The following is an 18,026-nucleotide window of genomic DNA, read 5'->3' on the forward strand; positions in this document are numbered from 1 at the left end:
GTAAAATCGGGGGAAGGGGGAATTTTCAGCCCCACCTCCCCCATCACCCCAACACAATGCTAAGGAGCTCAAAATGCTTAAAAGAACTGAGAGTAGCAGCGGATCTACAGGTTTCTGGGAGTTTATTCCAGATATGAGGAGCATAGAACTGAACCTGCTTCACACCTGTTTAGTTCGACTCTGGGACAGAATTAGCCAGTAGCCAGCGCGATTGTAGGGAGTGGACTGACATGGGGACATGAAGAAGTATAAGACCTGCCCTACCGACTGCCACTTGGAACAGCAGATCGTAGAGAGGGACTGTCAATGACCCTGAGAAGTTGGATGGGAATTGCAGAGATCAGAAATGTATTGTGGCCCTAAACCGTTTAGTGATTATAAACTGGCTAAACTACTTTGAAATCAATTCTTGAGACACAGGAAGCCGTGTAAAGACTTCAGAACTGGAGTGATGTGATCCATCTCCTGTCTTAGTGAGGACTTGAGCAGCAGCGTTCTGAATCACTGCAGCTGTCTGATTGATTTTTTAGGGAGACCTGTAAAGACCCCGTTACAGTCTAGTCTATCTACTGAAGATGAAAGCATGGACCGAGTTTTTCCAAATCCTGTGGCCACATAAGTCCTTTACCCTTGATATGTTCTTGGTGATAGTAGGCTGACTTTGTAATTGTCTTAATGTGGCTGTTAAAGTTCAGGTCTGAGTCCATGACTACACCAAGATTTCTGCTTTGTCTGTTTGTTTTAACATTGTTGTTTGAAAGACTTTTAATCGTTCCTCTTTTGCTCCAAAAACAACCACACCTCAGTTTTTCCTTCATTTAATTTCAGAAAGTTCTGGCACATCCAGTCGTTAATTGTTCAATGCACTTAGTCAGTTAAAGATAAAACACGCCCCACTTGCCCATCAAGTGTAGAATAACATCAGCTGTGAACTGTAGTTGTGTTTCACATAAAACTGTCAGTACAAAAAGATCTAGGGCCCTTTAGTTGTTGTAATCATTTCAATTTAGTGTCATTCATATGTGATCCCTGGTTAACAAACAGTATATTGTCTTTATGACATAATTATTTAAAGCACTATGAAGTCCTGTTGCAAGAAGCAAAAATAATAGATTATTTAAAAAGACAGGATTATCTACTATCAGATCATTGAAGTCACATTTCCAGAGAAACATGTAATCATAGGACAGAAAAATATCAAGTTTAACAAATTATGGTAAGAGTAATGGACTGCAATTTGTAGTCAGTTTCATTAGAAAATCATCTGAATTGTGATTTTATTAATGTTACATAGCATAGAGATTTGTTGTAAAGTGGCATATGATAATAAACAGACCTATTCACAATGTAATATTGTGTCTTTTAATCAATTTTTCCCACTGATGTGAAATGACCAGAGGACAATAATGACATGTTGAAACCTCCGGAACAAAACCCAAATGAGGTGTTTTATTAACCTTCACACTCCTGGTCATCTGGGTGTGATAGCTGCATTCAAACCTGTCCAAAGGAACCACACCACAGGGGAAACCAACCCTAGTGGGATTCAGCCAAACTAAATGAGGTAGGTTATAGCCTGAGTCCTTTTTTTGGTGGTCAACTTGGATGACAGATGTGTGCAGAACCCCCTTATCATAGAAGCCTATGCCACGCATCAATCATTGTTCAGCTACATTATCTGCAAACTTAAACTGCCCCAGTTATTACTCTCTGCTGACTCGCCAGAAGATGGAGCTGTTGACTTGTATTTTTCAGGATCAAAATGACGTAAAGCAGTGATGAGAAGATGACTAATGGTGTAGTTAAGTCAACCTTTGTCAAGTCCAAGACCAGGACTAGTTAGGACCGAGTCCAAATGAAAGACAGAATAGAATCTTCTTCAAGACCACTTAGCGTCTCTTGCATCGCATACATTATGAACAGGTAACTCTTTTATTTTAAGATAATGACTTTGCATTATTTTTTGTAATGATCCACAAGCAAGTGCAACGTAACAACACTGTAGGATCAATTTAGGCCATAGACAGGTGTCAAATGTGTCCCTAAAAAATAAAAAAATGTTCCCATTCTGGAACTTATCACGTGTCTTGAAGAATCCACAGTACAAAGTGCCCAGTGACATTGTGTCTGTGGCCAAAATCAAAAAAAGCTTTGCTGCTTGGCTCCTAATTATCATCAAGGGATTTATTGGAAATTTCCTCGGGTACGTAAGGTATATCAAATGTGACCAATCACACTCATCCCAGAGCTAAGAAATATAGTACACCCAAAAGTAAATGAAAGAGCAAGACACACTAATGGGGTTGGTTATTGACTGCTACCCTGGAAACTGTTTTTTTCACTTCATCAAAGGACCAAAAATTTAGTCTATTTAGCAAAATTGTGATAAGATATTCAGTAATCTCTATTCCTCTTTGTCTGAGGAGGACTAGGCTCTTCTTTGAGTCACCTGCATGCCACAACTAACATTTGGTGTAGCTGTGTTGTTGTCTGGATGGAAACAGTGGACGTTTAGAGTCGTAGGGCTTAAACTCGCTGTGAAGTGACAGAAACAGGTTGAGATGACAAAGAAAAAAAGGTGTGGCAATTTGACATCAACTGGGAACTATTGGGGACCTGTGACCCTGGGAGGAAACCGGGAGAGGGCAATGAAACTCAGAGGTCTCCTGGGAAAATGGGGAGGGTTGGAGAGTAGGAGTGCAGAAGTAGATGAAGTAGTCGGCACAAAAACTAGTGTTGTTATATGTATCAGCTCTGGAGCTCTCAATATGTCAGACTTTTAAGAAATCAATCCTGTGTTTATTTAATGCGACAATTGTGTTCTAAGGGTTGAAACCCTGAAGGGGGGTTGAGTTTGTCCCAGGTTAAAGATTGGCCATAAAAAAGACTTCAGAACACTTTGCAAAGGGCTTAGCAAGTAATTGTCCATAACTCTACCTCTTGCAGCTATACTTCCTCTTTCTTTATGCAGTAATTAAACAGAAATCTATCTTAAAAGAAATGGTAGTTCTAGTAGTCCAAGCCAAGTTCTCCGTACCAACTAAGAAAATACGGACGCTGGGTGGTGCCCCTCAGCGTCCATTACGATGCAAAAAGCACCATTCACCATGTGGAAACTTGTGGAAGTTTCTGTACAGCGAGGGAGGAATTTGAGTGAAGAAGAGACCTTGTTGAAATAAAATAAAGACAGGCTGCAAACTGGATTAAAAGTTTAGGTATTCGGTGGAAGGGTTTAATTGTTTTCTGCAGAGAACAATCAAATGACGAGAACAGCTTTCACAATGAACAGAGTTACAAAGTGGCCACGGTTCTGGTAAATACGATCAGTAATACACCTCCTTATATCCCCGTGTATCTGTCTCTAGTGCGTCAAGAAAGACTGTAGCCGTCATTCTGTCTGAGAAATCAGAGATTTATCTCGTCTGTAGAAGGCCTCATGGCTCCAACCTTGCTTACAGTGGAGAAATGCTGAGTCAGAACATTTTCAGCTGTCTCCAACACTGGAGGACTTATTTTAGGATATACACATATTTCAGAGGCAAATTGAAGGATTTACTTATAATGAAAAAATCCCTTAAGAGATGAACAATTATTGAAAGAAAATCATTGTCTATGTAATGTTCCCATTACATTATGTACAGGGTGAACTCATGGCCGGACTGAAGGCCGCGTAACAGTTTGGAAATATTTACCTGTGTCTGTAAGTGACACTTAAACCTTGAATGTTAGTTAATGACCAGATTCCTTGAGTGTTGGAAGTTTGGGCTCTTGAATAAAAAGTTTTGCAACTGCAAATGCAACTGGTAAAAATGGGTCATTTTAATGATTTACCCTTGTCTGGTATTCGGGTCAAATTGACCCATTTCAAATTTTTACAAGAAGAAAAATGGTACAAGTTCCATTTTTCTACCTGAAAATCAATGGCCTTACCTTATTTTCTGTAATAAACATGTATTCCTGACTTAATTCAGAACACTGTTCTGGATATGACCACTTATGTTTTTTCCATAGTAGATTTTTAACATGAATTGTAACTTTATGACAAAAACGTGCATTTTTAATTGTGTTCTAGTAGAGACTGATTGCATTCCCTAAACATATATATGTTATCTCAATTGTTTGAAATTGAGAAAATATATTTGTTAATAGATTATGAAGGTAACGTTTATTTTCAGAATTGTTTTTAAAACCCCAAATAAGTCACGGGTCAATTTGACCCGAGGGACACGAGAGGGTCCCGAAAGTGAAGACAATACAAGGGTTAAGAGAGTTAATAGAAAGGTATTAGACATTAAAATAAATTATTGCTGGAATGGCAATGGTAACTCATGTTTTTGCATTTTAAATCTGTTTTATAGTTACATTGAATGTTAAGTTATAATTGTTACTTAATTTAATCTCGACAATAGAGACCTTGAACATTATGTTTGTATTGTTCTTCACAAAGATGGTTGCCTGTAATCTTTTTCTAAAGAAAAAGGTCCAATTTCCATTGTGACTGTGAGTTGGTAAAACACTGAAAAACTGACTTGTTCACTGTTGATTTGTTTAACAGTAAAACAGTAATGTCAGTTCAATTTTTACCTATTGTCACTGCAGTGAAATTAAACATTTTATTTTGAAAGGTTACTAGTGGTTACATACAACCATCATCAGAGAATAATACAATCTGTTTTAGTATCAAAAACGTGTAGTATTTAAGTGACCAAATAGTATCGGAGTAAAAATGATTGAATACTGTTGAAACAACGTGATGAAATTGTGAAGGATTGAAATGTTCCAATAGCACAAATTACTTTATCAAAACATGTTTAAATCACTCTGTATCAACACAAAATACACAGGTTTATAGAACATGAATACCTTGTGTTCATTTGACTCCCCCCACACATTACAAATCCTAATTTAAACCCTGAAGGATAACGATGCTGAAAGAGCCAAAGAAATTGCTTTGTCCCCCCCCCATATCTCACTCCAAGGTTTTTGGAAAAGTTGGCAGCTCTGATATTATGTATAGTGGATCCATACTAATAACAACATAGATGTTTTGGAACTATTAATATTTATATATTATATTTATTGCCCCTCAACAGGCCACAACTGGGCAGAATGTGTGTGTGTGTGTGTGTGTGTGTCTGTGCGTGTGTGTGTGTGTGTGTGTGTGTCTGTGCGTGTGTGTGTGTCTGTGCGTGTCTCTGTGTGTGTGCGCGCATCTGTTTGAGAGTGTGTGTGAGTGTGTGTGTGTGAGTGTGTGTGTGTGAGTGAGTGAGTGTGTGTGCGTGTGTGTGTGTGTGTGTTTGGCAGGTGACTTTAAAAAGTAATTAGTTACAGTTACTTCCAAGAAGTAATTAAATTAGATACTCAGTTACAAATTATGAAAGTAACTATTTACTTCAGAAAGTAACTAATGCGATACTTTCATGTACATTTTCAAATGCTCTGAAGTGTGTGTGTAGGTGAGTGTGTGTGTGTGTGTGTGTGTGTGTGATAGAGCGATGGAGAAGTGAGAGAGTAGCCACTTTAGAGTCAGAGTGACCCCCCCCCCCTGTATTAAGGCCGTTGATCCTGGGTAGAGAGGATGATGCTGGAGATGAGGAGATAAAGACGTCATGGTTGGTAAAAACAGGAAAAGACATGATGACGGTTGCCATGGTGACCCGACTGATAACATTTCACTGGAACTCAATCTATCTCAATCTACACGTGCAACCAACGCTGCTGTCGAGCTAACGTTAGCCGCACACACACACACACACGCACACGCACGCACACACATATACACACACTGACAGAGAGCTGATGCTACAAAGTTTCTCCGATGATGAGATAAAGAAGTCGGAAAAAGTGACAGCGGTGTCAGTGGGGGGGGGTGGAGTGTATCTGAGCTGGGAGGTGTCAGTGGGGGGGGGGGGGGGGTGTAGAGTGTATATGAGCTACGTGAGTGACAGCGGTGTCAGTGGTCCTGGACCTCGGAGCAGAATGGCTGCAGTCCAGAGCTCTCCTTCCTGATGGTCTCTCTTCATCAGCAGCATCCATGCAAGAGAACACATCTTCATCAGAGAGGAAGGAGACAACTACACCTTCACCCCCCCCAAGACCACCACCTCCTGCCTGATCTCCAGGTCTGTTGGTGGGGAGAACCTGGTCCTGTGGAACACCTCTGACCTCTGGTCCAACCAGTCCTCAGTACCTGGACCCCTGAAACAACGACTGGTCAGCGATGTGGAGACTTCTTCTTACAGGATCCTCAACCTGACCCAGTCCGACTCCGGCCCGTACCGAGAGGAGTGCTGGACCGAGGGCACCGTAACCCATGGCAACAACATCACTATTATGGTTTGTTCTTCAGTAGATGGGAGAAGAATCACAGCGAGACTCGGAGAAACAGTGGACCTGCCATGTTGGGGACCAGCTGGTCATCTGGACGTCCAGTGGTTCAAACAGGACTCTGGATATGAGCAACGGACATGGAGCAGTGTTTTTGGGGACAAGACGACATCAGAGATGGACGATGTTAGAGGAAGATACCAAGTGGGGACAAACTCAGATCTTCGTGTTTCCAACGTCACGGCAACAGACTTTAGAGACTACAGATGTCTGGTGATGGACCAGCAGCGGTGTGTCAGCGGTCGGACTGTAGGGTTGACACCATCGTATGAGAGGATCTACGGCTCAGTGGGGGAGACCGCCGTGTTGCCGTGCACCGTCGCTGACTCCACTGATGAACAGCCCCCCCGCTGGTCTAACAGGATCTCCTCTGACCCAGGACTCCTGAACCAGACTGATCCTTCAGTAGACCAGAACTACTCGCTGGTGTTTTCGTCTCTGATGTTAAATCACTCAGGTCGGTACTACTGTAAAGTCTCTAGGAGAGAGCAACAGTATGATCTGGTGGTGTGTCCCCCATTCGGCCCCCCCGCTGTAGAGCTCTTCTCAGAGGGAGATGATGTCACTCTCAGGTGCCCAGGTAGGGAGAGGGGGTGGCATCGTTGGTTTATCAAGTCAGACCGAACAGAGGGAAGAGTCTTTACTGTAAGGCCTGATCAGAGCATGAGCAGAGTGAGCTCAGAGTATGCTAATGGTAACCTGGTTATCTCTAATGTCTCAGTGGGGGACGCGGGGGGGTACTGGTGTGTAGTTTATAACCCATATGATGACCAGTGCATGTCCACAGAGAGGACGGTGGTGGTCTACATGGAGCCCTTTGGGATCTACTCCACCTTCTTCAAAGTGAGATGCTCAGTGCTCAGCGTCCTGCTGCTGATGCTCTGTGTGTGTGTGTGTGTGTGTGTGTGTGTGTGTGTGTGTATTTGTCTGTGTGTCTGTGTGTGTGTGATCATATTAGGTGTGTGTGTGTGTGTGAGTGTGTGTGTGTGTGTGTGTGTGTGTGTGTGTGTGTGTGTTGTGTGTGTGTGTGTGTGTGTGTGTATGTATATTAATACTATGGTATTGTGGGATGTTGTATATTATCTATGAAGGAATCTGAATTGTCTTTAATTTAATAGTTGTATCTTGGAGTGTTGTCATTGTTATTAACGTATTATTAGTGTGTTATTAGCGTGTTATTAGCGTGTTATATGCGTGTCATTAGCGTGTTGTTAACATTGTTAACATGTCATTATATCTTGGTCTATATCTATAATCTATCGTCTGGATAATAAACATTATTAATAATGATTGTGATTTTTGATTCATTATATTATTATAAACAACACACACACACATACACAGACACACACTCACACAGTTACACACAGTTACACACACACACACACACACACAGAGAGAGAGAGATTACAGACATTAACAGAAATGATGGGAAATAAGACATAAATAATAAATGATTATTACAATATTAAAATACTATAAATACAATTTTTTAATAATATAATAATATCAATATAATAATAAAAATAATATGATAATAATATAATATAATTATAGTATAGTCTTGTAATAATATTATTATACTATAATAATAATATATGTTGTGAATATTAGAAGATAACCTTTGATCCTGACATTAGTAGCGGCGTTTATGTATGCTGCTGCTGCTGGGGTCCTCACTAAGACCAAGAGAGGATGAACATCACTCCAGTTCTGAGGGCTTTACACTGGCTTCCTGTGTCTCAAAGAATTGATTTCAAGTAGTACTTTTGCTAGTTTATAAATCACTAAACGGTTAGGGCCAAAATACATTCTGATCTGCTACTACACTATGACCACCCAGACCTCTCAGGTATCTGGGACAGGTTCTACTTTCTGTCCCCAGAGTCAGAACTAAACAGGGTGAAGCAGCTTTCAGTTTCTATGCTCCTCATATCTGAAATAAACTCCCAGAAACCTGTAGATCCGCTGCTACTCTCAGTTCTTTGAAATCAAGGCTGAAGACCTTTCTTTTTGATGCTGCCTTTCTTTAAATGAATGCTCATTTCTTTAAATTTCTTATGCTGCTCTGTAACTTTTATTATTGTGTTTTATGTTTCTATTTGTTTTTAACTGTCTATTTATGTGTTTTATCGGTTTTTGAAAAAAAAAAAAAGGGATGAAAAAGTTCTTCTAAGAAACTGCTATTATAATGTTTGTTGTAAATTAACTTTCAATAATAACAACATAATGCATGTAGTCTGACACTCACAGGCGCATTTGAGTATTTCTGTTTTGCAGTAGCCTAGTGAAGTAAAGAATTGTGCTCAACTACTGAAAAACTAACCGGAGGAGCGAGTGCCAGTATTGTCTCCGTCTAACATATTTCTAACATTTCATATTTAATACCACGCCATGAATCGCTCAGTACTCACTTCCCGTACTCAAGTAGAAGTACAGATACTTAAACTAAGTATCTGGTAAAAGTAGAAGTACTGATTTAACTTCTTTACTCAAGTAAAAGTAACAAAGTACAGGCTTGGAAATTTACATAAAGTATAAAAGTAAAAGTAGCAAACTACTTGAAAAAGGTTGACTTGACTACACCACTATTCATCTTCTCATCTCAACTGCTTTACTTCATTTCTATCCTGAAAAATACAAGTCAGCAGCTCCATCTTCTGGCGAGTCAGACCTATTACATTGTGAATAGGTCTGTTTATCATCATATGCCACTTTACAACAAATATCTAGGCTATGTAACAATAAATAAATGACAATTCTGATGATTTTCTAATAAAACTGATTAAAAATTGCAGTCCATTACTCTTTACATAATTTGTTAAACTTGAACTTTCTCTGTCTCTGGACTTCATAGTGCTTTAAATAATTATGTCCTAAAGACAATATACTGTATGTTAACCAGGGATCACATATGAATGACACTAAATTGAAATGATTACAACAACTAAAGGGCCCTAGATCTTTTTGTACTGACAGTTTTATGGGAAACACAACTACAGTTCACAGCTGATGTTATTCTACACTTGATGGGCAAGTGTTTATCTTTAAACTGACTAAGTGTATTGAACAAATTAACGACTGGATGTGCCAGAACTTTCTGAAATTAAATGAAGGAAAAACTGAGGTGGTTGTTTTTGGAGCAAAAGAGGAACGATTAAAAGTCTGCACTCAGTTTCAAACAACAATGTTAAAAACAACAGACAAAGCCAGAAATCTTGGTGTAGTCATGGACTCAGACCTGAACTTTAACAGCCACATTAAAGCTTCAGTAGGTAACTTTTGTAAAAATGTATTTTTTACATATTTGCTAAAACTGTCACTATGTCCTGACAGTAGAATAAGAGACAGATAATCTGTGAAAAAATCAAGCTCCTGTGGCTCCTCCCTGTGCTCCTGCTCCCACTTGCAGAAAAACACCGCTCCCGGTCAGAAACAGCCAATCAGAGCCAGGAGGACTGTCTTAGCAGTGTCAATCACTCGTGTACGCGCTGCTCATACCCCTCCCCCTCATACCCCTCCCCCGCACAGCGCGTAACAGCTCAAGATTACTAGTGCACTGCAGCTGTGCTAATCGCGGAGAAACAACTTTTCAGGAAAACTGCCAATTCTCGAGTGACACCTGCTCAGAAAACAAAGACGGGCAAACAGAAGAAGACCGATGATGAAAGCGAGCTAAAAAGAAAGAATTAAAACCGAGCCCGAAATAAAACGAGGGTCAACATCGAAGCGGCTTTTCAGAGGTGGAGGGAGCTCGCCTCTGGAAGGATTCAACACGGATCTGGAGCTAGCGTTAGCCACATTTCTGCTCGACATGTAAGTATCCCTGCTTGATTTGTTTCATTTTTAAGAACTACACAACTAAGATATCGATGGTTACAGTATCACGGTGATAGCGCAAATCTCATTAACTCTGTAGCTTGTTGCTAAATCTTACAGTTAGCTTGTAGCACGGCAGGACTGTGTAGCAGGTGAAGATAACTTTACTTGCTAACCTTTCACCCTCAGTATAAGTAATATTGTTTCGATGCCTACATTTAGTAAGCCAAAATGTTTTTTGTCGATCACAATAAATGTAGCTATGGTTAAACTACTTTAATGTGGGCTGTCCCCATCAACGTTGGCAAGGCAGACTTCTATTTTTGATTATTTTTAAACACGTTTTCTTCCCCCTCAGGATGTAATTCGTAAATCAAATGTCTGACACACATTCTTTGTGCTCCTTCAACAGGTCAGACATGGCCCCAGACACAGAGGCACGTGAAGGAATCGCCTGTCAGGCCAAATCAAATGTTCAGTATTTCCTTGTGCAGGAGTACTTACAAAAAAAGCTGATTTCTTTTACCCATGTGCAAAATAAACCTAAGACATATTTCTAAGATGTTGTTATTCCTTGGCTTAGTGAGCTTCCTCACTGATTCATCATTCCTACTGTAGGTTTAGTGTTTTAAATTGATCCAAAAGGTAATTCAGTGATGTAGTGTGTAAAGTGCTGCTTTTGTTGTACAATTTTAAACCCTTTTATTGAAAAATATTTACAAAACTTTTAATACAAATATTTCAAATAAGCAATTTTTTTACATAAAGTATTCAAAGTTTTAAAAGCACAGCACACAACAGCTATATCCTCCTCAGAGTAAATCCCCTGTATTGTCCATGAGGATGTGGAAAGCATCGGTGGCCCTGCTTACTAGCCTGCGCGTTCACGGCAGGCCCCACTGTGGAGGAGGAGCTGTGGAGGGGGGGCTGTAGCGCAGCAGAGAGCAAGGGGGAGGGACCTGTAAGGTGTGCTTGTTCAAATTTTTAAGCTAAGTCCAACGTTTTCTCAGAACTCCCTACTGCAGCTTAATAACCATGAACACAATGAGATTGCCTTTTAATACTTTTCTCTTTCAGAATAAAAGCTTCTGTTGCTCTTTTATAGACGGACAATAAATCTTTTTGGAGATGCCGGGGATTGAACCCGGGGCCTCATACATGCGAAGCATGCGCTCTACCACTGAGCTACATCCCTGAACATTTCAGATTTATTTTATTTTGTGAGATCATTGAATAAGAGAAGAAACCTGGGTGAAACATGCAATATTTACAGTATGTTGTATATGGTTTCAAAAACATGGCGGTGGCTGGAAATTGAACCTTGGCAAAATGCTTTGCACAGCTATGACACAAATCTAGTCAACAAGTAACACATCTGTTGCCTTTCTGCAGGACAATACAACATTCACTGCAAATCTTGTAACACATCTGGGAATGAGAAATGCCTTGGTGGAGACGGGTGGCTTCCAGTACCTTCCAGTATGAGATAATACAATATGGTTCATAAAGCCACAAACTATGTAAGGTGTGTTTTATTGCACTGGATCCCTAACAGGAGTATACCTCCTTAATGCTTTTTTTGTCTCTTTTTTTGTCTCTTGTTAAGTCTCAGCTCCAGCTGCTCCTAGAAATATTATGCTTTGGGTCGTCCGTCCATTACAACATACGTACGTAACTCCCATTCTTGTGAATGTGATAACACAGGACCCCCGGGAGGGACTTTCTTTAAATTTGGCCAATAAATGTACATGAACTCGCAGATCAATTGATGAGATTTTGGAGGTTTAAATGTTCAATGTTAAATTTGGCATGCATAACCACTTGGAGTCGTGGATGGTCCGTGTACATTTTAATCGTTTGTTTTTTCGTTTGAACCACAAAAAGAAATAACGAGAAAACCACCGTTTTTCGTTTGTCGTTTCAAACAAAAAACAATAAAACGGTAAAAAGAGAGCCGTTCTTCCGTTTTGGTTTCTGAAGTCAAAAAACGAAAAACGAGTAAACCAATTTCACATAACGGTCCGTTTTTGTTTTTTTGAAATTCCAATATTAATTTCTCCGTTTGAAGATCTACATTAAAAGAAAGACAGGTGGGCCGGAAGTAATAATAAATATAGCCTATAAAAAAATAAAAGCCAAGCTTTTACAACGGGTAAATTGTGCTGCACTAACTTTATACCAGAGTAACGTTAGAAGAAAAATAATAATCAATAAATAGGCTGATATGAACCTGGACCCAAAGAAGTATGTTAGCAACAGTAGTTTATTACAGTTATTTAATATCGAGCCTATCCACGTGCACATCACCAGCCCCGTTTAATGAGCGCATTGTTTGGTTCAATACAGTTGGTAATATAGGGTAACCTGAGAACTTTTGTGTGCAGAGTTGGTATACTGTTAGCGCTATATTAAATAATTAAATTCATATTTAATGTGGTTTCCACGTAATGGACCAAACTGTTCCCCTTTTCTACCAGCAGATGGCAGTATTTAAATGACTGACTTTATTGTGACTTTGGGAACTGGTTTAAATTAAGATTACTGATACAGATGTATTTATTGTTGTTCATTTCATTTGGTTTTTGATTTTATTTGCAACCTAGTTATCATCATCATCATCATCATCATCATCATCATCATCATACATCATTCCCCCCAGCCCAGAGTTAAACCTGCATGCCCTTCTGTTTTAACCTGACACTAACACTGCTATCAGCTTCTTAGCAGCTCAGACAACAACACCACATCAGAAATGTCCTAATGTAGGCCATCTGGGGTTCCTCACATGAGCGCTGCTTCCTCATCCTTCCACAAAATTTCAATCATTTTAAGGTCAGAACTTTTGACTTGGCCTTTCCAAAACATTCATTTATTCTTCTTTAAGGTAGGTGGGTAGATTATTTTGTCACAATATAACAGGTTATATAGATGAAGTATAATTGAGTTTGTAACTCCCTTCTCCCATAGCAGAAAATATACGTACTACACTGTAGAAGCAATTATAAAAATGGTTAACAGAAATAAACTATAATCAGTGGAGCAGTGCTGGGGATGAATTAGAGTTTGAGAGTATGATAGCTTTGGTCAGGAGTGTGTGTCGTTTTTATTTTAAGAGGGTTGTTGTTGGGGGGGGCCTGTTAAATTGAGTTATGTTCATCTGTTGCTGACCATTGTGGTGTCATTTTAGGCAAATAATAAATTATTAACTTGTTCAAATTTCTTCTATTATGTTCACTTGCAGAATAGTTAAGTTTAGTTGAAATGTCCCTTTGCTGTTAAGCTATTGTTATTTTATGCAAATAATAAATTAATCAACTTATTTATTAAAATGTTTAGATTATGTTCACTTGCTTGTTGTCTATTACACACACTAGAGCCACCCCCCCACTGGACTGTAGGCCTATATGTGAGACATGTTTTTAAATTTGTTACAGTCAACTCCTAAAACTGTTCACGCAGTATAATAGCACACATGGAAATCAGACCAACATGACGAGAATGAGCTCATTTTGGTGAGTACGCTAATGACTTGAGCAGCAGGGCTAAGAAACGTTATTTGTGAAAGCACAGTTATAATGAAAATAATGGAAAATGTTTAGCTTTCCAAAGTTAATGAACATAAAACTTAATTTCTTTCATCTCCATATGACAGCAGTTTGCACACAGCAGGCATGGTGCGACACCTACTGGTCTGTTTTTGTTATGTTATGAACTGCCCTTGATGGTCCATTACGTGGAAACCACATTAAATATTATATAATATAGCGCTAACAGTACCAAATCTGCACACAAAAGTTCTCAGGTTACCCTATATTAATAACTGTATTGAACCAAACAATGCGCTCATTAAACGGGGCTGGTGATGTGCACGTGGATAGGCTCGATATTAAATAACTGTAATAAACTACTGTTGCTAACATATTTCTTTTGGTCCAGGTTCATATCAGCCTATTTATTGATTGATTTTTTTTCTTCTAACGTTACTCTGGTATAACGTTAGTGCAGCACAATTTACCCGTTGTAAAAGCTTGGCTTTTATTTTTATAGGCTATACTTACTATTACTTCCAGCCCACCTGTCTTTCTTTCAATGTAGTGTAATGTAATGATCTTCAAACGGAGAAATGAAAATAAGAATTTCAAAAAACAAAAAACGGTCCGTTATTTGAAATTGGTTTACTCGTTTTTCGTTTTTTTGACTTCAGAAACGACAACGGAAGAACGGCTCTCTTGGTGGTTTTCTCCTTATTTCGTTTTGTGGTTCAAACAAAAAAACAAACGATCAAAACGTACACGGACCCTCCTACTGCACGCCTCGTTGGATAATGATGTGTAGTAGTACTAAAGGATAGTTTTCTGTTTGAAATAAAATGTGTTTTGTTTGTTATAACGTTATGTAAAAAAACCATTAGCAATTACACAAATCTATTTTTAACTTTAAACCATGAGAGTTGTTCATGCATGTTATCAACATTTGATCTAAACCCACACAAGAGAGCCACACGTGCAGCTTTATTCTGAATCACTTGTAATTTTTTCATATTAATTGCTGAAGTGTTGGACCACACCACTGAGCAGTAATCCATATGTGAAAAAAACAAAACCTGAAGGACTTTTTTACCTATCTATGGTGTGAAGATGTTTGCACACCTTTTAATAACTGACAAGGTGTGACCCATTTTAGTTACCAGCTTCTGAATGTGTTTATCCCAACACAATCTATCGTCAATCATCACACCCAAAAGTTTAGCCTCTTCTCTTTGCTCTACAGAAGTTTACTCTATACTGAGTTCAAGTTTCGGTTTGGAACATAAAGAAAAAAAGAGTTCCAACCACTAAACTAGTAGTTTTAGATCCATTGAGATCAGTTTGTTACTTCTGATCCAGTCCACCACTGTAACTCTCTCTGTAGTTTAGTAAACAGATGGTAAATCGTTGGTAAAGATTGTGAAGAGGAGTGGCCCAAGAAAACTTCCTTGAGGAACTCCATGTTCCACAAGCCCGAAAATCTTCCATTAAAGTAAACTAATTGTTTCAGTCCAAAAACTTTCTTTCCATACTAATGTGGTAAACTGTTTTTGGTAATGAACATACAGACTGTTTTTGGTAATGAACATACAGACTGTTTTTGGTAATGAACATACAGACTGTTTTTGGTAATGAACATACAAACTGTTTTTGGTAATGAACATACAGACTGTTTTTGGTAATGAACATACAGACTGTTTTTGGTAATGAACATACAAACTGTTTTTGGTATTGAACATACAAACTGTTTTTGGTAATGAACATACAAACTATTTTTGGTAATGGACATACAGACTGTTTTTGGTAATGAACATACAGACTGTTTTTGAAAGATTCAGTTGCAAACAACAGTGGTTAAGCCAGGATGTGACCTTCACTAGCACATCTGTTAGCTTGATTGCAACCTCTTCAGCAGTCTTACCATGAGTAAAAATAACTGTATCATCAGCATACATTAAAATATCACACTTTCCAGAAACAGAAGGTAGATCATTAACATATATGCTAAAAAGGGTTGGGCAAAGTATGGATCCCTGCGGGACCCCGGTGGAAAGACCAAGTAAGTTTGATTCATGGGTACCAATTTTGACATGTTGAGAGCGGGGTGAGAGATAAGATTTGATAAGATCGACCAAGATGAAGAGAAATTGAAATTCAGTAATTTATACAATAGGATGTTATGATTAACTGTGTCAAATGCTTTCTTTAAGTCAAGGAACACAGCCCCAACAACCCCGCCTTTATCCAGTGATGCCGGAACTTTTTCTATGAAGTAACATGGAGCCGTTTCAGTCGAGTAGTTGGCCCTGAATCCAAATTGCATTGGGTGCAGTAGAAAGGAGCTGTTGTTGAGATGGTCAATGATTTGTTTGTTAATCAGTTTTTCAGATACCGTGGATACTTCAGGTACAACACTGATGGGCCTATAGTTGGAGGTCAGTAGCGGGTCACCACCTTTGAATACAGGGGCCACAACAGCAGGCTTCAATGAATCTGGAAACCATCCTTGGGCCAGTGAAGTATTGATTATCTGTGTTAGTGGGGTAACTATTGAAGAGCTGATCCCTTTCAGAATAAGTGTATCCATACCATAGACATCCTTAGCCCTTGATGGTTTGAGAGATATAACTGTTTTTATAACCTCATCCTCTGATACTGGTCTCAGTGTCAGTGCTGGCTCTGTAGTATTAGCTGTGCATGGATTGTTTTGTTGTATTGCAAAACTTTGGGCGATAGTGTCTACTGACTCAACAAAGTATTGATTGAAGGCCTGTGCCACATTGGTCGGACACTTCAAGATTGTGTCATTTGCTTTTAGTACAATTGGCTTAGTTATACTAATGTTTTGACCGGTTATTTTTTTAATCTGACTCCATGTGGCTTTTGAGTTACCATTTGAATTTTCAATAATTATGATGAAAAAGTCTGCCTTTGCTTTGCAGTTCACTAGTTACTTTGTTTCTTAGCCTAACGAAGTTATGCCTATTGTGGGACATCTTTGACTTTATGGCTGTTTTTAAAGCATTGTCCCGCTCCTTCATTAATTTTAGGACTTTCTCATTCACCCAGGGAAGACCCTGTTTCTTGTTTTTATATTTAATTCTAATAGAAAATTCATTAACTGTAGATTGCAATTTTTCAGTAAAGATTTGACTGGTCATTTCTAAATCATTTTCAGGAAGTAGCTCCTCCCAGTTTATGTTTTTCATGGCTGCTTTGAAGTCCTCTTGTTTGTTTTTCGGGATACCTAAAAATTCCTTATCGCCAGTGTTAGTAAACTGCCTGCAAGTGAGTTTGCTTGATACAAGCACCATATTATGATCCGATTGAATGATTTTGTGATCCTTTCTGGTCTGTTACTAAATATGAGGTCGATTTGGGTAGTGGTGCCATTTGTTATGCGTGTTGGACCTTTAACCAACTGAACCAGATTAAAACCATCAGTAATTTGCTTGAGCTTCATTCTTGAAGTTTATCGTCCCAGTTTAAGTTGAAGTCACCTATTATGATTATTTCTTTCTTAAAATCAAGTTGACATAATACCGTCATGAGTTTTTTATAGAAGCTAATGTTTGAGGAAGGTGGTCGGTAAATGACTACAAGGGTGTAGGACATCTGTGGTGAAAGAATCATATTCAAGGCTACACAGTCTAAATCACATGGATTTTGCAATTGAATCTCATTGCAACGGATGGTGTTTCTTACATATATCATGACTCCACCCCCTTTTGCATCAGTTTGGTCCCTTCGGTACATATCATAACCCTGTAATGGGTCGTCTACGATTAACACTAAATATTATTCTTTAAGCTTCTGAAAGCGAAAAATAGATTCCAGTTTAGTTGAGGGGGGTGCTAGCCCAAGCAACATTGCAGTAATTGATATATGAATACAACATTGAATAATACAACATGATCGCAACTTTTTTGGTCATCAGGTGCCGAGTTTTTCCGACCACTTTGGCTAATTTTTGTCCTTGTGGCTCTAATGTGAGGTTTCCAGGATAAAGAGTCATCTAATATAACGCCGAGGAAACGAACAGTTTAACATTATTAATGGAGATATCATCAGTTTGAATTTTCATTGAAGATTTAAATGTATCTGACTTAATACCAAAAAATATATAACTTGTTTTTTTTTATGTTGAGAGACAGTTTGTTGGACTTGAACCAAGTAGATAACTGGTCAAGTTCTTCATTAACTACTTTTATTACAATTTCAGGGTTTTTATGGGAGTAAAACACACTTGTATCATCTGCAAATAAAATGTTAGAAAGTTTATCTGAGACATTA

The 18,026-nt window shown here is 38.7% G+C and overlaps 1 protein-coding gene and 1 non-coding gene across 2 annotated transcripts; one reads left to right on the forward strand and one right to left on the reverse strand.

Annotated features, from left to right (window-relative positions):
• The first annotated feature begins 6,025 nt into the window (after positions 1-6,025).
• On the forward strand, positions 6,026-15,984 carry LOC116676106 (uncharacterized). The gene is made up of 2 exons (XM_032507454.1): positions 6,026-7,270; positions 15,944-15,984. Exons 1-2 carry the CDS (start codon positions 6,334-6,336, stop codon positions 15,982-15,984), a joined length of 978 nt encoding a protein of 325 aa, XP_032363345.1. The 5' UTR covers positions 6,026-6,333.
• trnaa-cgc (transfer RNA alanine (anticodon CGC)) lies at positions 11,330-11,401 on the reverse strand. The gene has a single exon. It is a non-coding gene; the product is annotated as a tRNA-Ala (tRNA).
• Positions 15,985-18,026: the final 2,042 nt, after the last annotated feature.

The sequence above is a fragment of the Etheostoma spectabile genome, unplaced genomic scaffold (assembly GCF_008692095.1).
Source record: "Etheostoma spectabile isolate EspeVRDwgs_2016 unplaced genomic scaffold, UIUC_Espe_1.0 scaffold00002686, whole genome shotgun sequence".
Taxonomy (NCBI): Eukaryota; Metazoa; Chordata; class Actinopteri; order Perciformes; family Percidae; genus Etheostoma; species Etheostoma spectabile.

Excerpts from the sequence above, each read along its gene's own strand:
- LOC116676106 (XM_032507454.1), top strand. The coding sequence starts at position 6,334 with ATGGTTTGTTCTTCAGTAGATGGGAGAAGAATCACAGCGAGACTCGGA. Across the intron at positions 7,271-15,943 it reads CGTCCTGCTGCTGATGCTCT|TCAAGGAACACAGCCCCAAC; the intron begins GTGTGTGTGTGT and ends GCTTTCTTTAAG.